Source organism: Ambystoma mexicanum, chromosome 14, assembly GCF_040938575.1.
Source record: "Ambystoma mexicanum isolate Mex_15411 chromosome 14, UKY_AmexF1_1, whole genome shotgun sequence".
NCBI lineage: Eukaryota > Metazoa > Chordata > Amphibia > Caudata > Ambystomatidae > Ambystoma > Ambystoma mexicanum.
Window position 1 is genome coordinate 191,582,089 of NC_090940.1, and position 25,241 is coordinate 191,607,329.

General features: G+C 45.7%; 1 protein-coding gene across 2 annotated transcripts in view; it reads right to left on the reverse strand.

The window, feature by feature from the left end:
* RTN1 (reticulon 1) overlaps nt 1-25,241 on the reverse strand; it is a 1,195,813-nt gene that overhangs the window by 61,255 nt on the left and 1,109,317 nt on the right. For both annotated transcript variants that reach the window (XM_069638899.1, XM_069638900.1), the window contains exon 5: nt 18,172-18,310. In XM_069638899.1, coding sequence (XP_069495000.1) covers nt 18,172-18,310 — 139 coding nt within the window. The remainder of the gene's footprint in view (nt 1-18,171; nt 18,311-25,241) is intronic.

The following is a 25,241-nucleotide window of genomic DNA, read 5'->3' on the forward strand; positions in this document are numbered from 1 at the left end:
ACAACCAAAGGTGAGATCTCAACAACCGCAGACTGACGGCTATCACAATTCAACCCCGCACTCACAAAGAAATATATAAGGATCTGGAAAATTGTTCCTACAGTGGGATTAGAATTAAAAGCCCAGAGAGATAGGCACACAGGGTCAGATATATATGGCAATATGTGGTCATGAATTTTTCTTTTTCTCCATTTCACCAAATACTACTCTAACAATCGCAAGACAGAGCTTAAAGATTTCAGAGACTGAAGTTTGGTGATAATTCACTTCTGAGGGATATTTTAATGAAGCCACATTCATTCAAACTCAAAGATAAAAAAATAGGACTGAGCTCAGGGTATTGAAATATTTAAAACCCCACGATTAATACAATCTAAGTCTTTCAAGGCTTAACTTATGTTATCTGGGAAATTGATGAGAACCGTAAACAGGAGATCTTTGGATTTGTTCTACCATTTGTCTGGATGAGGCTGTGTAAGAAGGCATACGTGTATGGCTTGGATTCTTCAGTGACTCCTCATCTACCATGCCTCCTTCAAGCCCCCTATCAATCTCAGTCTGGACCTCTGAAATGCCCAGTCCTTCTGTAATACAACTTTTTTCCTCACTGATCACTTTGTCTCGTATAACCCCAAGCTCATGGTGATGGCTGTCATGAAAACCTGGATTCCCCTCCCAACACTGCCACTGTGGTTGCACTCCAGACTGATTTTACCACCTTTTCTTAGTCCCTCTTGACTAACAAAAACACAGTTGCATTAGTTTATCATCCCTCTTCCTTTCGGAATTTACTCCCTCTTCCTTTCAATATATTTCCATCCAACTTTTGCTTCAACCCCTCTCACTATCCTCCTCATCTACATGCTGTTAAAATAGCTTAGCGGGTTAAGCGCTTGCTGCTGAAATCTGTGTGTGATTTGCAGGCCGCAGTTTCTAATCTCGGCAAGGCCAATTCAGCCTTTCATCCTTCCGAGGTCAATAAATGAGTACCAACTTCGGTTGGGAGATAATTGTATGTAAATATGTTCTATGTGCGGCGCTTTGTTGAAAGTGCTATATAAATAACAAATCATTATCATCACTGCCCACCCGGCACCCTTGATCTCTTCTTCTCTGAGCTTGATCTGCTACTTGAATTCCTTCCAGCTGATGTCCCTGCCTAATACTGGCCAAACTCTCTAACATTACCAAGGTCCATCAGCTGCAGCTGGATTCTACTCTCTCTGGTCAATCTACATAACCTTCCCAATCACACCCAAGGCAACTCTCTTGATCCCATCTTCCTATCTTCTCTTAACATTATTGTCTTCTCTTTTGACCCCTTTGCACCGACCACTCACGTATCCACTTCACCATCTCCATTTCACCACCACTCTCATCCCTCTAATCTATCATCAAAATGGAAATTCAAAGCTGACCGCAGGGTCCTTTACCTGGACCAAGCAAAGTCTTCCCTTCAAGCCCAATAAAACGTGCGTGCCCTCTCCAACAATGTGGCCTTTGTCAAATTCAACAACATACTGGTTACATCCTTCGACTATTACTATCCCGCTCGCACCTTTACCCCCTCTCACTCGCACCCTCTAACATGGATCGCCAATTGGTGAGGAAGGACTTGATACTAAAGCAGTCCTTTCAGTTTTTCAACTGTGTGAGAAGCACTCTTTTTAGATATTATTTCTGCTTGTCGCCCCACCAACTCGCCTCATGAGCCTTGTCCAGCAAGGATCATAAAAGCATGAACATTTATGATGACAGATCGCTGTAGGATTATTAATAAGTCCTTTGAATCAGGACTAAGTGCCAAATCGTCTCAAATCAGGAGTTGTAAGACCTTACCTTTATTAGATCCCAGAGAACCTGCATATTTCTGCCCCATTTCCCAGAATCCTTATCCTGGTAAATTACTGGACATAATAGCCACAACGCAATCACAGGGCCTCATTTTGTACGCCGGTGCGGGAAAAAACAGTAGTAAATCAGTGTTAACTCTGCTGCCACTGCATTACCGATGCATTATTGCACCGTCATACTACAACTTTGGCGGTGAGGTGGAGGATTTTCCTCACCTTATTAGGAGCCTATGTAGATTGGGCATCCGGAATAAAGTTTTAGCATAGCTTACATCTTTCCTATCAAATAGGGCTCAATCGGTAGCTCTACCTCTTTTTGAATCAATGACAATGCCCGTTATTCGCAGAGCTCATCAATGAGTCCACTTTTGTTCAACATCTAAATAAAGCCTTTAGCAGAGCTCGTCCATTTGTGCAGGTCAATGTTCTACGTGTATGCTGATGACACCCAGGTGGTTCTCTGCCAAGGTGTCTTGAAGTAGGTGGTTGCAGTTAATTTTAAACACCTGTAGTGAGGAACACGATCTCAGTGCTGACAGGGGGATCAATGATAGGTCACTGATTGATGTCACAGATCCAACGAACAATGGAGGGGAATTCAACTATCTAATCGACAGAAGCATCTCCCTGTGGCAAACACACCTATTTCTAGTCTCATATTAAGCAGGTAGCTACAGGAAGTAAGCCAAGACCTATTCGTGGCAGTAATTAAGTGGCCAATTCACAGGTTCAGCAGCCAGAATCTAAACAATTTGAACCTTTATCCAACACCAATTGCAAAGTGAAATAGAGACCTTAGAAAGTACACTAGAGGTCTTAGAAAATTAATTCCTGCACAATCTATCAATAACCTTTGAATTTAGAGAACCTAGCCTCCCCTGACAAGAAGGTTAACTTCAAAGTGGTAATCACCCAAAGCTCACACAAGATCAAAGTTGGTGCTTGGAATAACCTATTAGCAAAGAAGAAATATTATATTAAAAAGAAATGGACAAACAGAAAAGCATATTACATATTCTATAAATATGGCAGAATCTCAGAGATTGTCCCTAAATATGCTGTTTTTAAATCCCAACTAGGGGAAGTCACAAATTGTGTGGGCCATATCTGCCTCACATATCTCCAGAATATAAATAAGATTATTTTCAACAATTTTGGCCACCAAATTAGATACCCAAATACCACACTGGTACATCTAGATCAATTGTGTTTTATTTTGGTTTTACAGACAAATAGGAGACAACACAACATAGTCTGTCCCAGGCAATATGTAGGAAGACAGACCTCACCTCTCTAGACACCAATCATTTTTTTCAAAAGAGTTTCCTGGGCTGTTCTGGCTAAGATTCCCAAATCTATGCGATTTGGATGCAGCTTTATTAAATTTGTTCCGAATCCTCCATCCCTCCTGTTCCGGGAGAAAACGTTCAAGCAAGCATGCAATCTTTCCAATTTGGTATTAAAAGAGTGAGAGTCGTTAGGATATAATCATCATTAACAAAGGAGGTTGGAAAGAGGGCAAGAATGGATATGCAATCCTCTTAAATCCTATCATGCCCCTGAACTCAGAAAGGTTTGCACTGGTTTAGATGGGTAAGAAACTGGGTTGCACAGAACATGCCATTGCTAATAAACCGTTAAGTAGGGTTGTTGCTGCTGCCCTCATATTTAGCATGCCACGCCTAAGAGAGGCCAGCCACCTGACAAATTTGATGAGACATTTGGGGTAGAGTACCCCATAATTAAATTACCTTTGACATTTTCCTTCTATATAGGAACCTGGAATTCTTAATGGCTCAGAGGTGAAACATATTTAAACATTGGAGGGAGCACTCCAACAGTGTCCTTTTATAATGGGCAGTGTAGAAAATGAAGGTGTAAAAGCAAGACGCATTGCTTTTATGCCTTCATTTTCTGCCCCACTCCCTTTTCAAATGCCTAAAAGGTGGAGAGGGGGCACAAAGCAGAGTGAACATCTCTGCTGTGCTTTCCTCCGCCGTCTTATAAGTGCACTTTTTTTTATGTCTGCATGTGATTTTCATGTAGACCCAAAACAAATAGATTCCTATGCAATCCACCTCTATTTAGCACTTGCTAAAAGCAGGGAGATTCCATCAGTAAACGCCATCTGCAAAACGTGATTCCCAAGCAGCATTTATGTTTTTTACAAGACAGAGAGTAAAAGTAAAGGGTAGATGCCATTTTGTCTGGTTTTACTCTTTAACTTTACACTCAATCTCGTAAATGTTTACAATTGCGTGCAGGGGGTCACCCAACAGCATGTAAGTGTTAACGTTGATGATCCCCTGTATGTAACTGGCAATTTGATAAGATTACACGCTAAGAGTGAGTGAGCGACATCCAAAGGAACCGTCAAACCATTTTTGGAGTTCATATCTTATATTCACTGGGTGAGAGAAAAAAAATCTCTTTTCTTCAGATCACAAACAGTAGACACTTGACCTCCAACCCAGTGACATAATAAAGAGCATGTAGTATAATAACTGCAATCAAGAATCTTAATTGCACCATTAAAGGTTCTGAAAAATGGCCATCAAGCATATACACAACTGGGTATCACCCTGAGAAAAAGATGGAGCAGCTCTACCAGAACGTCTAGAAAAAGGATTTCAATGCTCAAATGTGCAAAGTAAAGATGTCTGATACGCAAGAGGCAGCCAGTCTGTCTATCCGCGGAAATCCACATCCTTACTGCATGGGATCCCAAGAGGGCTATTACCCTAATCACTGTCACAGTACTTTGGGACAATAATATGAAAACTCAGACTTGTGAACCTTCCGCCAGGTGCCATCACTTTTACAGGTATTGTACGCTACTGTACTATAGACACGCATCGGCTTCCCTAGCTTGTACAATTCAAGAAGATGCAAAGGAGGTCCTGAGAGATACACCAGTGATTGAATGTCCGCCCCAACAGAAGAGGTACCATGTGATCATAATGACTATAATGTTACAGTGATGTGACAGAGAAAGACATTTTGTCCCCAGCGGTGTGTAGTTTAAGCAATGCAGAATGTCTTCTCAAAACAATGCCCATTAAAAGGTAACAATCACAAGTCGATAGATAACAATGACAGCAAAAGCTATGTAATCTGGCACTGACACTGTGTTATCCGGAAACATACATTAACTGCAACCTTCCATGGAGCCAGAGTCCAGGATGCTTTGTTACCAGACATTTCCACTCTGTTACCTATCACCTTATGATATGATATGGCATTTATAACGCGCCGATACACAAGTGTTTCAAGGCACAATCTTACCACCCAGAACAAGTCACATTCGGTTAACTAGCATGTCTTGCTATCCACCCCCTCCTAATTTCCCAAGGGTGTCAGATAAAAGAGCTTTTGCTGTACAAACACTATTTACTAACTACAACCGGTCAAGTAAGATCTGTAAAACAAAACTACCAAGCCACAAATCCTTGCTTAGCAATAATTTCTCAAGCATGTCCCTGTATTGTTGGTTAAAACGTAAATTTATTGCCACATGAAATGAAATGGAACCACATGCTTGTTTCTCTGTGCAGAACACAGTCAAGCTTACTGACTCTGTTATGCGAATAAGACGCCGGACAGGTAAGTCTTATTATTTGTCTGCTTTATTGCAGCTCTTCACAACAACAACCTCCCTCTCTGCCATCCACCCTCAATCGTCCTTCCCCGAGCCTTGCAACCCTCTCCACATTCCATACTTTCCCATCAGAGTTTTAAGCTCCATCCATCCTCTGTGCTTCGGAAAGCCACCCTTAACACCTCCCTTCCTTCCACTGCACACTCACAACTCTTCACTTTTTGACCCCACCCATTCTTTCCTTACTTCAAATTCCACCCCTTTGACCATTACAGTCACTCCAAATCTTTGACAAGTTCCAATTCCTTTGAAAATCTCAACTCGCTTTTCTTCACTTTTCCCAGCAACTTTAGTTTAATTATGTTGCTTGGATCCACTCTCACCTCCTTACAACACCTTTACACATCAAATCTTGCTTTCGTCTTCCACTCTCCCGAATTCTGTCTCATACTTACAGGCCAGCACTCACATATTTAGACCTTCCTATCCATTTGGGACACAAATGAGGATTGGGCTTCCCGTCTCTCCACAATTCGATTGGTGATACTCCAGTCACTGTGCGTGGAGCCAATCTATATTGGAAAAAATCCACTTCATCACCGCCCATACCCAGCCACCACCAATAGCTACTGCAATTCTTATGACATCCATAATGGTATGATTAAATCGTTTCACACACCCATTTCCTTGTGGATGAAACATGGCAGTGGTCACTCATTCTATCCCATATCTCAGAAGAACTCCTTAAACTCCCTGGAAACCAGCTGTGATCCACTGTCTAACAAGCATCTCAGAGGAAAACCTTTCCTCCAGAATAAAGGTTCAAGAAACCTGATCATTCTGACAGAACCCACATCCTTTAACACGCAGACCTCTGAACACTTTGACAACATATCCATCACGACCAGTGAACGGCCCCAAAAGATCCAAGGCTCTCTCTTCCCATGGTACTTTGGGGACTCCACAAATCCTCATTGGTGGAGTACAAACATGTAATATTTTGTCACCTTCACACACTCTGTGCACTCCTTGATCCTTCTTTCTACCTCCCGATCCAGTCTGTGCTATGAAAAATCAGCCCCGATCAATGCTTTTGTTCTACCAACACCCAAGTGACCCTTGTGCCCCAAACTCATCACAGTTACCCTCATCTCCTCCGGAACCACCTAATTACATACCCTTCTATAATCCCTTACCTCCTCATTCTCCACCATTCCATTCAAATCTGTCTGCACCATCTTCAATACTGCCTGATCATCACAGGCACATCTCATTATCCACGCTTCACACAGTTTCTGGAACCTGGAATATGCCTTTGCTTTCTTGTTTTCCACTTCTTCCTCTTCACCATCCACCAAGAACGTCACTGCTATCCTTGATAAAGCATCTGCATTACATTGTCCTTCCCTTGTACATGTTCAACTAGGAATTGCAAACCTTGCATACTAGTCGCCCACTTCATAATTCTCTGAGAAACTCCCTCAAATCCTCCTTGGTTGAAAATATTCACTAAAGGTTTGTGCTCTGTCCTCACCAGGAATTCTCTCCCTCACAAGTATGTCTTAAACTTGTTAGCAGCTCAAACACATGCAAGCGCATAACGCTCAACTACTGAGTACCTCTTCTCTGCCTTCTTAAGCATTCTTAAAGCATTTGTGATAGTATACATGGCCCTCCCTTCCTGTTGCATAAGAACCACCCCCAATACTGTATCACTCATATCCGTAAATACCACCGTCTTCCGACCCGCCACAAAGCCAGTCAACAGTGGGGCTTGCAATACACATCACTTCAGTCTGAAACTCTTCAGTGCATTTCTCATCTCACCGGAACACCACTCCTTTCCTCGTAAGCTTCCTCATAGTTTTTGTCTTGTCTGCCAGACCCCTGAAAATCTTACTGTAGAACTCCACCAGACCGAGGAAAGCTGCCACCTCACTCTTGTTCTTTGGTTCAGGTATACGCTTGATTGCTTTAACTGTGTCATGTTTTGGTTTGATCCCTTGCCCAGTGATCTCATGACCCAGATGCATAACCTTACCAGACCTGAATGTGCATTCCTCCAAATAGTCAAGCCTGCTTCCTTCAAAATGTTCAATACTCTCCTCAGTCTCACATCATGCTCAGCTACAGTTGCCCCACATATCAGTACATCGTCTCGATAAAACATCATGCCAGCTTCATCACCCAACAGCTTATGCATCACTTTTTGGCAGGTGCTAGCCACTAATACTAATCCAAATGGCAACCTTTTACATCTGAATAACCAAAATGTTTTGATGAAAGCCCTTTAATCCATATAGTCTGCATGAAATTCAACTTGATGATATCCTGCTCTCAGGTCTAGAAATGAAAACACATGTGCCCCTGACACCCTTGACGCCATTTCGAGACGCCGGTCCCACTGCTGCTCTTCTCGACTCTGTGCAGGGCGAACGAAACGGAAATTTCATCCGAGCCACTCAGCCCTGATGACTTCGCTCCTGGCTCACTTGTGACTCGGCCCTCCTCCTGTTTTGGGCTGACTTCACCAATTAGCTCCAGGTTCGACTTTCTCGGTCCTCCACCGGACCTCGCACCCAGCTCCAGGGGTCCCTTACCTGCCGCCCATGGGCTGCCCGCCCACATTCCGGCCGCCCTCTCTACTAACGCCCACACAGGCTATTCCTGTTTCTTCATCTGTCCTATGATGAAACCCTCTGAGTTCATCTGCTCTAACTGGACGCACGATCAGTGAGTCTCCTGACTTCTTTGGCCCCAGAAGAAGGCTACCACCCATTCTGCCGAAACGTCAGTAGCACATTTACCCAGATTCCCAATGGGCTTTTACTGTGTGCTGCATTTCCATTTCTAACATCATACCCAGACGTAGACCAAGTATGAGGTCAGACTTTAGCCGGGCATAGAAGACCTACTATCAACGTCTCCTCCATTTGCACTTCCATCTTGTGTTCTCTACACCCAATGGCATGGAACATTCCACTTACAAACAAGTTGTCTGTTAAATGTATAAGTGATTTTGATCCATACCCCATGTAATTTGTAATTATCTCATAGTGATTCTTTAACTATGTGTTTGTTTTCCACAATGGACATCATGTAATGTCATGTATATAAAAAACAACCTAAATATTTTGCATAAAGAAAAAAGCATCAGCTAACTAATAATAAAAAGCTGAAATTTTTATATGAGTTTGAGATATGTGTTTGGCAGCAGCAAACATGTTGATTCTAACAACGGTTGCCCAAAGTGCACGAGCACCCAAAAGGGTATAAAAACCAGTGTGTACTGTATTCATATTGCGCACCCCTTAGATTCATAGAGGGTAGGACAACACCCTTGTTATAGCCTGACACCCTTGTTAACAGATTGTTGAATCTTGGTAGGGGAAACCTCTCACCCACCACATTTCTGTTGAGACTTCTGAGGTCAATGCATAGTTTCATGGCTCCACTAGATTTCCGTACAACCACAATCGGGCTGACCCATTCAGAGGATTCAATACTCTTGATAATTTCTCCAGCCTCCATCTTTTCAAGTTCCAATTCGACTTCCTTTCTCAAGTCCAACATTACCACCTTCACCTTTGCAGATATCAGAACCGCTCCATGTTTCAGTTTTATCAGATGGACAAAGCCCTTTAAGCACCCTACTCTTTTCTCAAATACCTCAAGGAGCCATGTTGACACATCCACTTCCTTTTCAGGCCCTCCACCATCTTTGCTATCACCTTCTTGTACAGCTAATACCTGCTCCGGATGATGCAGATTCAATGTAATAGCTAGTTCAGCTTGGTCATCTCACGAAAGGAGTTCACCTCCCTTCCTTCCTTGTGACATAACTGTAACGCTCACCTGACTCCCACGGGGGCGCTGGCCTGGTTCGCGCTGCTGTGACCTCGTCTAAGGTGATGCGCAGGGTTCAGAAGACGGACTGGACCGGGCCCCAGATCTGGCTTGTCTGACTCGCAGAAGTATCCTTCTGTAGGTGAGAATAGGGGGTTAACTGTCTGCGGGGTAATGCAATCGGCCTCCCACTTACCCCTCTCACCCTCCTCAAAACCCTTCTGTGCTTCCCCGTAGCGTCTCACCTTAGGGTCTGGAAGGACGAGCTCTCCATCCTGCTTCTGATGCAGGGGCGCGTTGGTATCCAGTTACGTCACTGGATTTTCGGATGGGTGAGAACCAAACTTGCTTGGCTTCCAGGTAAGTTTTTCTATAAGTGGTTCCCCTTGTGTCCATGCATTAATGTTCTAATGCTAATGTCTTTTTCCCCATAGGGGCCGGGGTACGGAATGCCGGGGAACGGGCACCGACCCGAGGTGAGCGGTGAAATCCTTGTGGAAATCAGGTAAGTCTTTAATGAGTGTTTTGGTAATGTTTTTTCATTCACTCATTAACGCTGATGTCTTTTTCCCCTTAGGGGCCGGGGTCCGAAAATGCCTGGATGCAGCGCGGACCCGAAATGAAAAGGGAATGACCCAACAGGTAAGTCTTGACATGGAGTTTTAGCTTCCCTTTTCCCTTCTTTCTCTCACCTTTGTTCTTGTCTTTTTGTCCCTAGGTGCGGGGGCGCGACTGCGAATCGGGATGGTCGCTGCTGAACATGGAGGCGCCCTGTAAAGGTGAGTAGAATGCGGCTCTGCAGCGATCGATGCGATGTGCTTTTAAAAATAAATGTCTTCCTTTTCAGGATTGTCGGCGAAATGTCTCTGGGATGCACATTTAGCAGGTGAGGCCTTTTCCTTCTTCTGTTCTCTTGTTCCCTTCCTTTGCAGATGATTCAGGATGCTGGCAGGTGTGGCAGAAGTCAAGATGCAGGAGCAGACACGGTGAGCGTCCAGCTGCTAGATGCAGAACAACGCGAAGCACGTGTGGCTGATCGGGTGTGGTTTAAATAGCCTTGGAAGAAGTTCCTAGAATGTGTCCTTCCTCCAATCAGGTATGTATCCTTCCCCGACCACGCCCGGGTGGTAAATGAGTCCCACAGGTAAAGTAGTTCATTTCAGGCCTCAAGGAGGCCGGGGTTCTGCAGCATGGTCTGCATCAGGTAAGTGCACCCAAACACTTTCATAGTGAGCCTGGCGCCTATGGCGCCAGGACTGACGTTTTCTATGAGCCTGGCGCCATAGGCGCCAGGACGCTATCCAAAGGGCCCCTATAAGGGGTTGCTGGGACCTTCCCCGGGGACTTGATGTCCGCTTTCGGGGACGCAGGGCCTGAGCCGGCTCCCCGGGAGCGGGCATCGTGACAATAACCCATTCCGTTGGCTCTTCTCTCTTTGAATTGCAGCATAGCTTCAACTTGTCCCACAATGTCAATCAGAACATCTCTGTAAGCACCGGCTTTAAATCTTGGCTCCTCCAGGGTACAGCAGCCAAACTTGTCCTTCCAAACCTGCACGTGTATTAATGTATAGTCTGCTGTGCTGTCAATCAACATGGGCATTTGGACTTTATTCATAGGCACCACTGCATGAGATTTCCTTCTCTTCACCTTTCCTGACACCACATGAACAAATGATACAACTTCTCTTCCCATCTCCTCCGTATCATCCGACTCATCATTCTACAACTCACGTGTCTGTCGAGATATTTCTAAAATTCCTACAACGGCCAAAATACCCTTTCTTGCCACACTCACAACAAATTATGTTTATCGCCAGACATTCCTTGTCATTTGTAAAATGATTACCACTCCCACAATGATAACACCTTTTTCCATATGGATTTCTGGTCTCAGATATGGGTGACCCATTCCATCCTCTTGTCTCTCCTCCTACGCTGCAAGGTATTCCTTTGCCTTCCTTTGGACTGTCTTTCACCTTTTGATTGCTCTACTTGCCACCACCAGACCACTGCCTATGTGCAGGCTGTTTGCCCGTTTTGTTGAATGAACCCTCCTCAACCAAGGATTTGTGTCCATCCACACTCTTCTCCTTATGCAGCTCCCTAATGCATGACTCTGTGTGTTCAATGTCTTTTGCAATTTCAATTGCCCTGTCAAGAGTCGGTACCCTCTCGCGCCACAATTCTTCTCTTATCTTATTATTGATGCACCTGATCAACTGATCCCTAATGTGTTCCTGTGTTCCTCTTGACTGTGGTTGAAGTAGCATTTGATCGCCAGGCCTCTCAGCACCGTAACAAATTCTTCAATAGATTCCCCACTCCGTTGGCAAAATAGTAATAAGCTAATATTTTATTTTATTTGACCTGATAATGTTTGTCAAGTTTTGCTATGCTCACTTCGAATTGACCCGTATCGGCCAGGCCCTCTGGTTCCAACAACCTCTTTAACACCTCTCGGCCAGCCGCCCCCAGACAATGATATAATACCGCCTCTCATTTGAATGTTTGTGCCAAAGACTGCCAGAACATGCTTTTAAAAAATCTTCTTTCCAATCTGCCCAACTTACATTGGGGTCTCAAGGTGATGGCAGAAATAACACGGGACCCGGCACATTTTCCATGGTTCCTCTGCATGCAGGTGTGAAAGTGTACTCCCTTCAGCCAAAGTCAAATGTGCTGAACACAAAATAGCACAGTCAAGGTACTTCCTCTAGTGCTTCAAGATTATGTATGTATTATGCCACATAAACAAATTATGAGCAAGTTGAACTACTCAGTACAAGTACTGAGACAAGGAGGGAGAGAGAGAGGACCTCTCCTCATGTCACTGTAAGTACCTTTAAAATAAATATAGCCGCATGCACCTCCATGCCGTAAGGTGCTTTCCTCTAGTGCCAACACTTCCTGGTGGACGTCAGGCATGTTCATTGGTTCTCTCCTTCATGTTCTGACCCCAGCAGCACCAACTGCGCTTCAGTGGATCAAGCAAATTCGAATGTCGCACAGCTCCAACAGCCCAAATCTTTTTCTATGACCCCCTCTAACGATCCGCACTCATCAGCTGACACTTGATGACTGTGCCCGATTCCTGCTACAATCATGTAGCCATCTATGCATTCAGGCAGGGTACCAGGCAACCCACCAGGCAAGCACCGGAAAAACTGCTGCCTCACTCCGCCATCAGAGTCGTCATACCAGCCGGAGGCCATCGCCCCAACACGCGTGTCGCCACTTGTAATGCGAATAAGACGTGGGACAGGTAAGTCTTATTATATGTCTCCTTTCATGCAGCTCTTCATAACAAAAAACTTCCTGTCTGCCATCCACCCTCAACCGTCCTTAGCCTTGGAACCCTTTCCACATTACATTCTCTGCTCTCAGAATTCCAAATTCCCTCCAGCCTCTGTGCTTCGGAAAGTCACCCTTAACAGACTCCCACTCAGACCTATCTATTTTTCCAAGAAAATTTCTAGTACAGTATTTGAACAAGGGCAACCATTTGTTAGGTGTGGATATTTTTTAGTTTTGGCTAATTTTTGTGGCCCAATTTTGCCAAACCCATTCTTACAAAGAGAGAGAGGGAGAGGGAAATGGGGCTCTGAACTGAGAATATCTGATTGGCATAACAACCAGCAATGCCAGGGAATGAAATGGCCAATTCACTAACATGTATTTTCCAAACTCCTCCACCGTACTAACCATTGAGGAGCTCCCTAACAACATTTGCTCCAATCAGCAGTGTAAGAAACTCATGGTGGCAACAGTAAACACAGATACAAGTGATCATAGTTCAAGGGTGTTTATTGAACTTTATAATGGGTGAGATAAACGCTTAATCTAAATCAAAGATTTGAGCAAGCTACGACCATCAAATAATAATAAGGCAGCCCAAGTGGCGTCTTGTCAAATAAAAAGGGCCTATACAAAAAAACTATTGCCAATCCTTACTACTAAATTACTGTCATGAGGAAGTACTCCTGGAAGCTGTGGTCTAAGTGAAGTTTCTGCCATTAATGCTCTGCCACGTTTTCATTGCAAATGAGTCTTTCTGGCTCATTTCCCATACATGCCTTCTAGCCCCTCCCCTAGTGAGTTGCAAATCTAGTATTGCCTTTGCTCCGCTTCTGAACTTGTGTTTTCAGTCCCAGCCGCTTTGAAGTGCCTTTCCCTTTCTGGCCTCCTGGTTTCCGCCTTTTGCCCTGTTTCCTTTGTTTCTAAACCTCCTTTGGCTTCGCTACTCCAGTTTAAATTCTTACGTTGCCAGCTGTGATTCTCGCCTTGCGTCCTACCTGCCACCGGCACCCTTTCCCTTTCTTCCAGCCTGTGTTTTTGGATTTTCTCCTGTTTGGGTTTTGGCTAAGTGTTTTCTGCCGCGTTACGTGCTTCCAGGTTCTTCGCACAGATCTGGCGATCTCTCTCTCTCTCTCTTCCTTTCTCGCTCTTTGACCTTGTGTATTCTTGCATCCAAAGGTTTTTCTTGCTGTTTCCTCCAGCTCCGTTCACGTTGGGTTTGCCCTGCATTCTGTGATCCTTTGCAGGTGCTGTCTCCTACCGTGACGGACCACATCCTCCTAGGCATCGCCTCTGTTCCTTCTCTTTGCTCCTTGTTCCCCAATGTACCTGGCACTCTCTGGCTAATTCCCGAACTGCACAGTTGTTGTGTACTGCATTCTCTTAGAAGGTATCTGGATCACCTTTGTTTCTCAGTCAGAGCATTCGGAGTCTCCAAGTTTCCCATCAGCTTCATTGGACTTTGCCATTGTAATCATCCCATCATCCTTCTCGGAGCCTCTCATCATCTCCTGGTAATACCAATCACACTGGACTTCCGACCAGGGTTTCTTTGTGTCTGCAGGCTTTTCCCCCTTTACTGGACTGCGCATGGAGTACAGCTTTCTTGTTGGTACTGTTTTCTTCGGCCCAACCAAGCGGGCGAGCTCCCATAACAGACCCTACCTCTTCAAGACGAAGGGTGTACCTGAAGAAATCTCTGCAGAAAATTCTGTATCCGAAGCCTCCTCCAGCGGCAGCGAAGTCGAAGTCCAGGTGAGCCCTCGCATAGTTGACAATTACAAAAAGAGTGTGGGATAATGTTCACCAGAAAAAAAGAAGTGTTCACAAAATTATAAGTCAGAATGGTAAGGCTGGGTCTCCCTTCCCCATGTTTGAAGCATGGGAAAAGGCGGGACTCTCGAGCACAGCACACTCCTTGGCCTCGTCTGCACGAGGTTCACAGTTCCAGTTCAACAATATCAAAACATTCAGAGGCTAAGTCTCTTTCCTTAGAAGGCCTACTGATTCAAAGTAACAAACAAAAAACAAGTTTCTTTCGGTACTCTTTTACCCTGGGCGATTGTTCTTCACCCCTTGGATCTCCCTCTGCTGGGCTCGGATCCTCCTTGCAACTCGGGCCTCCCTCTGTCGGGTTCACTACAGCCTTCATTAACATAGTTCAAGTATTTTTAACATAGTTCATGTTTTTCAATTTCATCTGAAAGCATTGGTTCCCTTCTCTTAACTTTCTTTTGGCATTCCTCTGTCGGGTTCACACTTGCCTTATTCCCCAGTTCGCAAACTTATCGGAAAGCAGGGTTCCCTCCTCCCTAGCTTTCCTCTGGCAATGGGTCAGAGACTTTCGATTGTACAAGGGATTTGACGTGACCCTTGTAGGACCGCTCTGATGCCTCACACCACCCTTTCCTAGGTCCTACTGGTTCTTGTAGTTTCAAAAACAGGTGCCGGTCAGAATCTTTCAAATGGGCGCCCACGTGGCACCAGACCCCTCTGCACCTGGACCTTAACTTTCTTTAAAGTTCAAACACAAACACAAAGTCTGTCTTTTGCAAATTCCTTTCTTTTGCAAATTCCTTGCATTCAAAATGTTGCTACTTGCAACTTTGGGCTCAACAGTTCTGTTTGCTATCAGGCTCCTCCGACTCACTGACAGTGCTGAACCCTGTTGGCTTCTTTAATGTCTGGAGTCAAGGATACTACCACTGTACCTAGCTTGCCTCTCTGCCTGCGTTATCAACATGGGAGGCCCCCGTGTACCATTGTTGTCTGCTGCTTCGCACGCCAGCTTTCACACCCGGTCTTATGATTTCCTTTTTAGAGGCTTTGTGGGTCTGATTAGAAAAGGGCAAGGGCAACTCCCCCTTTGTCGTCATTATAGGTCTCACTGCCTTTCTTCTTCTTTTCAACTGCCGGTCTGGTATAGCGGTCTCCTTGCGCGTTCAGCCTTGCTTGAAGTGTGCTTTCGTGCTCTGCCTTTTATCCCTAGGGCGAAGTAAAAGGGCTGTCAGGTGTGCGTGATTACTGTCAACTGACTGACTCTGCCTGACCCGTGTGTTGGGACATGTCAGATAAACGGCTCTGGTGTTAGTCCTTTGTCTTTTATAGTGTAAATAAGTGTTTGTGTGGGAAAGGGGTAAAGCTTCTCAATATCCTACAGGGTAGGATGGGGAAAAGGTGTTACAAGGAAGGGAATACTGCATCTCAACCCTCACTGTCCCACCTCTACTCCCCGAAGACCCCTCGCCCAGGTGATCCTCCCCCACTGGTCCACTCCCAGGAACTGGATCCAATAGCGATGGCCATGTCCTGTCCACCTGGACGACAGATCTCTGGGGACTAGCAGGTGAGACACCTTCGGGTTTCTCACAGTAGCTTTGTAAAAATCATGTGAGCCGGGCTTTCCACTTTCCAGCAGCATAGTGATTTTCCCAGTTGGGCTAGTTTGGGCTGTTTTTGCATACAACCAGGCAATTTTTGGGCTACTTTCCACAACGATCGTTGTACCCTTTAAATATTATTTTATAATTCACATACATTGAACAACTTTGTCCCTTTGAGTTTGGGCGTTCCATGTCAGGTTTTATTTGCTCTGACTTGTGTGAACCACTTGAGCACTTCCTGTCTGTGAAAAGGGAAGACCACTTCACAGGTTTCACAGAAATATATCTCGCTGCCGTTACCCTTCCTATATGAGTCATCTAAACAACATGCTCCTCGGAGTGCTAGTTTAGCATGCGACAGGTAGCAGAATCGATGCCCGCAATCCCCAATAGTACCTTTTTTCTTGTTACATATTTGCACTGCCTGTGTGCTCGAGCAGCACGCGCTCCGTGTATAATGAATTACAGCTTACTTTCCAAAAATGCTCAGGGTTTTAAAGCACACGCTGAGCAGTTTCGGAAAACAACGTGTTTTGTACATGCACAATGCTATTTTACTGAATTTCAATAGCACGCGTGCCAACGTGTTCAATCAAGTTTGAATATTTTTATAGTTGTATACATTCACTCCACAGTGACCAGAATACATGTTACATTGTGGTAAATGTTGGCTATTCATAAAATGCGTTCGATCTATAAATAACAAACATGTATGGCAAATGTGACAGTCTTAGGAACGTGTCTGTTACTATAACTTGTATTTTCGCTTACCCCCACCCCCAACCTCTCAAACCCACCCCTCTACTCACCCAATCCCCCTCTCTCTACCACACCTGCATATCCACCCTACCCTAATCTTTCTACCCTCACGCACCCTACCCACTCTCTCCACCTAAACCCACCCTACCCACTCTTTCTACCTAAACCCACCCAACCAACCCCCACTCACTCTAACCCATCCACCCACACCCTAATCCCATTCTTTCTACCCCCACCCACCCTCCCTACCCCCACTCTCTACAATGCCCCCACTATCTACCCCTATCCACCCTCCCTACCACCACTCTCTAACCCCTACTCACCCAACCCACAACCTTTATCCCCACCTATCCTACCCCCAATCTCTCTACTCCAACCCACCAACCCTACTCCCACTCTCTACCCCAACCTACCCCCACTCTTTACCCCTATCCACCCTACCCCCACTCTTTCTACCCACACTCCTTCTACAGCCACCCACCCTACCCCACTCTCTCTACAGCCACTCACCCAACCCCCACTCGTTCTACACCTACTCACCCTACCCAACTCTGTCAACCCCCATCCACCCTACCCCCACTCACCCACCCCACTCTCTCTACCACCCACCCTACCAACTCTCATTATCTCCATCCACTCAGCCTACCAACTCTTTCTACCCACACTCACAATACCAACTATCTCCACCCCCACCCTCTCTACCCCCATCAAGACACCCTACCACCTCTCTCTTCTCCATCCACATACCCTACTCCCTCTCTCTCCATCTTCACCCACCCTATCCCCTCTCTCTACCACCCCCATCCTAAACCCTTTTCTCTAGTCAACACTACCACCTATCTCTATACTCCCACCAACCACCTTACACCCTTTATTACCCCACCCACCCAACATCATCCTAACTCCTCTATTCCCCACCAACCCATCGTATCCCCTCTCTCTATCCCCTCTCATCCTTCCTCTCACACGCTCGCTTTATTTCTTACCCTCCCTCTCACTCTCCCCCTTTCTCACTCATATTTCCTTTTGCTCATCATCGATGGCACCCTCTGTCACTGGCTTTCACCTTTGCTCCATTCCCCTTCTCATTCTATTGGACACATGCACCCCTTATTGCATCCCCCTTTCAAACTTTGCATTCTCCTCCTTGAACCCTGGTGCCTATAAATGCAAAATGTATAGAACAGCAGTAAACGCCAAAACGATTGGCATTGCCAATACTTGTTTTTCTATTATTGTTTGCCGTTGTATTTCAGAAGTAGAAGAAGAATGACTCGGTTTGTGCTTGTCACAGAACTATAAAATGTTCAGCAGCCCTAAGAACTTGTATCCTTTCCACAAAGAAGACTGTGATTACACATGAAGGATTATAAGGTTCCCCCACAATACAACGTTTACAAGTGATGTTTGCAGACAGATAATGGTCATAACCATACTTTCAATGAATCCACCAGGTCTTGGACCAGAAACAGTCTCCTCAGCTCTTTGACGGTGCTGTTCATGTACATCTGAAGGCAGTCTGTGTATTTCTGAATTTGGTCCTGGGAAAGTGAAACTTCCATCTCCAAATAAGGTCTGCGAATCAAAAATACAAAAGGACAAAGTCAGAAAAGCAAGTCCACGGGGATCAATTTTCATGCATCCTTATATATCAGTGACTTTCTGTATAGTTGGATGTATAGTGATACTGCGAGTTATCGGCATTGCTATTTACTTCACTGTGAATTCGAGGAGAAATATGGGTCTTCTTCTTTCTGAGGCATGGTACTCATTATGAGTTCCCCGGTATCCCACAGGTAATTCCGGTGGGATACCTGGGAACTACCGTACCGTCTCCGGCATCCGATATTCCACGGATAATATGGGCGGTGGAGACACCGGTAACTCCCCATTCCATGGTGTCCCGTAGGACTCCATGGGATGGGGTTGCCCGAATCACCGGCACCATTAGTACCAGTGCCAGTGATTCAGGCATTTATCTGACGGTAGGGGCCTCAACTCATGGCAGGTCAGGCCTGCCAGTAGATCAGAGCCCCTACCACCAGACTTGGAGTTGGACAGTCCGGAAAGATGCCTGTATGCGTTGTTAACGGCACCTTATTTCTGGACCGGCCAACACGTAATGAGGCTGATTATGTGATTTGAACTGTTACATTAAGCTTTGATGAACTATTATAATTAGACTGATACTAGCTGAGCTCGGACCCTGGCATTACACTGAGATTGGTCTATGACTGCACACCAGTGTTATCTGTGAATGAACTATGGTTCGACACAGGTGTTAGTTCACACTGGAAGAATATGCTACAGTTGTGTGAGGTAGGACACCATGACAAGTTAGCTTGTACTGTGTCAAGAATGTACAAAGCTGATAGCTTAGTTTAAACTATGACAATACACAGGTTTGAGCATGCAGTGCATGGATGAATGGTACTATCACGATAGTTTTAGCTCCGATTAAACAATAAGAAATTGCTAGTTTTAGCATAGATTAGTAAATGGCAATACACTGCTGTTCCTCAGATGAAACTATGATATACACAGATTTTAGTATAGATTGGCAATAAACTGTTGTTACATAGTACTATGACAAAACTCAGGATCAGTTAGATTAAACTACTGTATAACAACTGCGACAGGATCCGGGACTGAACCCTGCCCGGGTAGGGTGTGGCTGGGGGATAAAGATCGCTCCTCACCCCCCCACCTGGGGCTGGAGAGCTACCATGGAGGAAGACTGAGCCAGCCCTCTCACAGAGGCAGGGTGAGGCAAATCCCTGAAACCCCTTAATGCTCATTGAATGTAAACAATGGTCCCCCCCACCCTCCCTTCTGTCACACAATGCCTCCCCATACCTTTTCTGGCCAGAGTTCTCTCCATTGCCTTGCAACATCTGAAATAGACGAAGTGCCAGTGGGGGAGAAGGAACTAAGCAAACTGACAGAGGGAGGCTGCACAGGAAACGATCTGCATAGCGATACCGGAAACGGAAAGCAAATCCAAGCTGCATAAAAGGGCAAAACCCTCACTGGGACCAAGAGAACCCGAAACGCCAGACACAGAGCCCATCCCAGAGACAGCAGACTGACCTACATGGGGAAAGAGGGCGGGGTTAACAAGGGGCGTAGAAGTATTTCACCTACTTAACTTGGCTGCTGGGGAAGGAGTAGCCATAGATTGGCCAGCAGAATCGGGGAGCGCTGGAACCAATAGAAGAGGTTTGAGGCGCGATAGAGAGGGAGCAGGGAAGCCGACCAGAGTGAGAAAGAAAGGGAGAAGAAATACAACAGGGGGAGCAGTAAAATCAGCAAAAGGAAAGAAAGGGAGCAACTGAGAGGGAGAAGTGACCACATTATTGGATATTGGCACACATAGAAAGCCACATCATTCTTGTTGGAACACCTGGGGAGCAGAAGGTTAGACTCCCTTTGGAAGACCCCTGGAGGGAGCCAAAAAGATGAGGCATTGGCCTTTTGGCCCTCACCTATAGCTAGAATTAGACAGCAGGTGTTAGCCATCGCAAGTTTAGAAATCTTGTTCAAAGGGACACTTGGGTTAGGGATGAAGGAGCTCAGGGGAGGCTGAGAGAGGAAAGCCCATTAGTTAACCCTAAACACAACCTAACCAGATAAAACACAATACCTTTCTTTGGTTGTGAAATAAAGACCCTGGAGTACAGCCACCCATGACACAATATACTTGGTTTAGCACAGTTTGGTAAATGGCAAAGCACTGGTGTTAGCTCAGGTTGGAATATAAAAATACAAGAGTTAGCTGAGAGTTGAGTTTTGACTAAACACTAACGTCCGCTTAGATTAGACCTTGATAATATGCTGTGTCTATCTGAAATTAGGCCATAACAATGTACTAGAGAAAGCCTTACTACTTCTAGCCCAGTTTATTGTCACAAAACCTCAGTAGAAAGGTATCCTTGCCTATCCTACAAATATTTAAATCCTTGTGCACCTACCTAAACCGCAGCTGTAAGTATCAATAGCTATGCCTCACCCCCACAGTCTGTGCTGTCTACACAAGCCAATGCATAGGGCCTCATCGGATGTTTGGTGGTATTTCGGCTGTAAATCTGCCAAAATACCAACCAAAAGATTTATCATTACTGCCACGTGGTCCGGCGGAATTACCAGCGGATTGTAATCTATTGTAGTAGTCATTTATAGAGCACCCTTTACCATAACTATGGTCTCAACGAGTTTGTAGTGGGGACACACTTGGGGACTGCAGTCGAGAGTTTAGGAAATTCTCAGAAAAGGCTTAGAATATGTATGTGCATTTTACCAAGATAAGCAATTAGGTGGGCTGGCCGGGTTCAAGTAAGCAACTCAAGATATAAGGCATGTGGCCGGGTGCCGAGGGTGGTCAGGACAGTGTAAGAGTGCAATAGACTCTTTAAGTGTCCAGCTGGACCGAATTTTGTCATATGTCGTCGCTTTATTCTGATGTCAGAGGTGTTGAGGCTTAATCTGGTGTAAGGAGGCGAAAACGTTATGTGCTCAGCTAGACCGAATTTATCATAGGCAGTCGCTGCATTCTGATTCTGTGTGTGTGGGTAGCCATGCCTGCAGCACATGTCCACCGAAGTGGTGCATTTATACATACCTTGAGGCTCGAATTACAAGTGTTGGTAAGAAGTGTTAGTCCCTATTTATTGGAGTCCATGGGGATTTCGGCATAATTACCACCGGTGGTAATTTTTCTGAATTTTGCCAATTTTCAGCATTAAAGCAGCAGATTTACCTCCTTTTTTGCTGGCAGTAAATCCTTCACTTCACCACTGAAATTGTAGTATAACGGTGCAGTAATGCAGTGGTAACAGAGTTACCTATGTTTTACCGTAGTTTTTTACCACATCACAGTACTTGTAATGAGATAATCTGTTAAACATCAAAACAGAGAGGGTGTGTGAAGGAGGAAATGGTAGGACTGCGATGGTGGAGATCACTGCAAGTAATTGGGGCCGTTTTTTGAGGATATACTGAACCTGAACCATCTTCAAAGAATAATTACCTTTCTGCAAGATTCTGGACACCTGAAATACCCAGAGGAATGCTCATGTCAGTTAGGTTGTAAGTTATAGAGGTAAACACATGCAGCTGACTATGAAGGGCAACTTTCCCTTAAGGGAAGGGCAACAGATAAGAGAAAGGCTCACAGGAACAGAAATCATTTGAACGGTTAATAAACATCTGTAAGGCCCATCAAACAACAATGTGTGTACTGTATTGAAGTCCCATGTTTAGGGATTGGAGATTGGGAGAAAGGGACCAATGGGGCAATATCAGACTATCAGCTATGTGGGTTGAATCCCGGAGGTGGTACATGGCAATTTCCCCAGGTACACTCCCCACTCATAGCTTTTATGCGAGGCCCAAGAGCTCACCCACAACCGTAAACAAAAAAAGCTCTGTATGTGGCAACAGACTGGGTCCTCGTGAACCCAGATCACGATCGTGGTTCGTAGGGCTAAATAGAGGCCCAGCAGAATGCCCTGGGAATGCTCACAAAATGCAAAGCAGTTTGCAAACCACCGCTTACCAGGCGTTCAGTGACACAGTGGAAGCAGCGATGACTGGGCGATCATATTTGTTCAATCCCATGCAAGGGTGAAAGATGAGCATAGATGCAGGGATGAGCAGAGTCATGGTGGGATTAGGCAGCCACCATGATATGACGCTCCACTCTAAGATGGTCTTTTAATGCTGTCGCCGACAGGGACGCGGGCTGTATACCCACCATAAAAACACCATTAGCTACACTACGGTGGGGGTGGTAACTGCAGACCAATTCTGGAACATAAGTCATAAATCACTGTTGGTGCCCCAAATGAAATCCTTATGCCATTCATTATCCCGCAGCCCAGAGTCGAAAAGGAGGCCAGATCTATGGGAAGGGGGAGAATGTGATGGAGTGAGAGAAAGGACCACATCAAAGCCCACCAAGGGTAAGGAAGACCTCGTGCTTAGATAGTCAACAGCTGTTACTCCAGAGACTCCCTGGAAAACTGAGGTGAATATGTTGTTGCAGAGGTAGAGCCTGGGTCTAAGGACACCTAGTAGAAAGCCAAGTCTTTGCTGGCTTCCTATCCGATCGAAAGAGTGGTGAGAGTATCCTACCAGATATTGTAACGATGCACAAGAGATTATTCTTGGGATTGGGTTATTCTGATGAAAGCCTGAAAATCCATTGAACACAGACAGGGAATGGTATGGTATTGTTTATTTATTGATATTGATATTTTATTTCTATAGCGCTCATACACAAGTGTTTCAGAGCGCGACAAGGCAAGGGAAGGGAAACAGGGGAGAACAAAACAACGATCTTACTAGGCCCAGTGAAATTGAGAACGCGCAAGTGCATGGGAGAGGGGGAGGGGGAGAAGTGCATGGAAGGGGGAGAAAAGGAGAGTGCGGAGCAAGGAGAAAACAGAAAAATAATAATAAATTAATAAATAATAACGACAACAAACAATGGTAGTACAGCCAGCAAGTGGCATTTATATAGCGCCTATACACAGGCAAGTGTTTCAAAGTGCTCAAGGAGGGTGGGAGCAGGGGAAAAAACAACAGTCGCTCAGAGACCTTGAAATTCTGAGCGGTAATTGTTTGCACAGGCAGATTAAGTGCGTAACATACGTTTAACAGTTTAGGGGAAGAAATTGGCCTGACGACGATTCTGCAGTTTCACCAGTGCAATTAAGGGGTGAAGACTAGGGAGAACAGAGAGACAATCTTCAGGTATGGAGCATAAGGATCGTGCAAGTGCACACGTTCACAGGGGGGGTCCAAGTGCACCCGGTCAGTGAAGACTGGGGTAAGTGCAGAGAGAGCCACTCTCTTGGGTTAATTCTCAAGTACAGTGAGTGTAGGTGGGGTGTAGGGCCCGAGGCAAATGCGAAGGAGGACTGGCGGGGGTGCCAGGGACCTGTGAGACTCTGAGGTACACCAGGCGGCCAGTCGACAAGCTGTAAGGAAGAGGAGGGAGAGCAGGGAGCTAGGTTAGCAGGGTAGAGGGAGAGAAAAGAAAGAAGAGAAGAGGAAGGTCTTGAGGAGTTTCCGGAACTTGAGAATATCAGGCTCAGGACAGAGGGCGGCAGGGAGGCTATTACAGAGGCAGGCACCTGCTCAGGATAGGGATCTCCCTCCAAATCTCTGCTTGGAGAATCGGCTCACTTGCAGAAGGTTGGAGGTAGATGAGCAGAGGGTTCGTTAGGCACATTATTTAGGTAGGCAGCGTTGCAGGTAGGTACGCCCCAGGTCCCAGAAAGCCTTGTGGATAATGTAGATGGTCTTGCACTTGATCCTTGCAACCAAGAGGAGCCAGTGAAGGGATTTCAGCGCCGGAGAGATAGGGTCCCTGGGCTTGAGGCCAAGGATAAGTCTTGCGGTACTGTTCTGGATGAGTTGCAGGGGGCGCAGGGCTGAAGAAGGGAGGTTGAGAAAGAGGCTGTTGCAATAGTCCAGCCTAGAGAGAACCAGGGCTCTGGAGACAGTAAGCCACTGGGGGAAAGTGAGAAAGGATAGCATACCTCTGGTGTAGCTGATAGTTGGACTTTTTAGAGATGTCTGAAATGTGTGAGGCAAAGGAGAGAGTGCAATCAAAAATGACCCCCAGGTTTCTTGCCACACAGGTGGGTGAGGGCGCAGAGCCAAGGGAGGCCAGCCAGAGTGCAAGTGGGAAAGCGGGTGCAGGGGTTCCAATGCGAACAATCTCAGTCTTACTGACATTAAGGCAGAGGTTGTTTGTAGAACACCAGGACTGAAAAGCGGACAATCAGATATGAGCGAGTAGGAGGCTGAGGGTAGCTTGAAGGAAAGTTGCGTGTCATCTGCGTAACACTGGAAGTTAAAGGTGAAAGTGGAGATTACATGTGCCAGGGCAGCCAAATAGACGTTAAAAACCAGGGGGATAGGTTAGATCCCTGGGGAACGCCACAGGTTGAGAAAGCTATAGTTGAGAGTAAGGCTCAGAGTTCCACCTGGGATGGGCGGACGGAGTGAAAGGAGGTTAACCACACCAAAGCCTGATCTGTGATTGCCAGGGTGTCACAGCGACGTGCGATCAGGATGTTGTGGTGAACCGTGTCAAAGGAGAGGTAAAGGAGAATGAGTACATAGCGACTGTTAGTGTCAAGATTTGAGAGCAAGTCTTCACAGGTGTTCAGAAGAGCGGTTTCCATGCCTCTGGATGATCTGAAGTCAGACTGATGGTCATGAAAGCAACCAATAGTTTCAGCGTGGAGGGTCAGCTGAGAGATAGCCAACTTCTCTAGGAGTTTGCCCATGAAAGGAGTAATGGAGATAGGGCGGTAGTTTGCCAGCATTGAGGGATCATCAGAGGGTTTTTTGAGCGCAGGGTGCACAGGGGAGTGCTTAAAGGCAGTTGGGAAAACTCCAGTGGAAAAGGAGAGATTGCAGAGCTCAGCCAAGGCTGGGGCGAGGGAGTCAATATTGTCTGTGATGGTTTTGAAGGGGCAGGGGTCCACCTGTT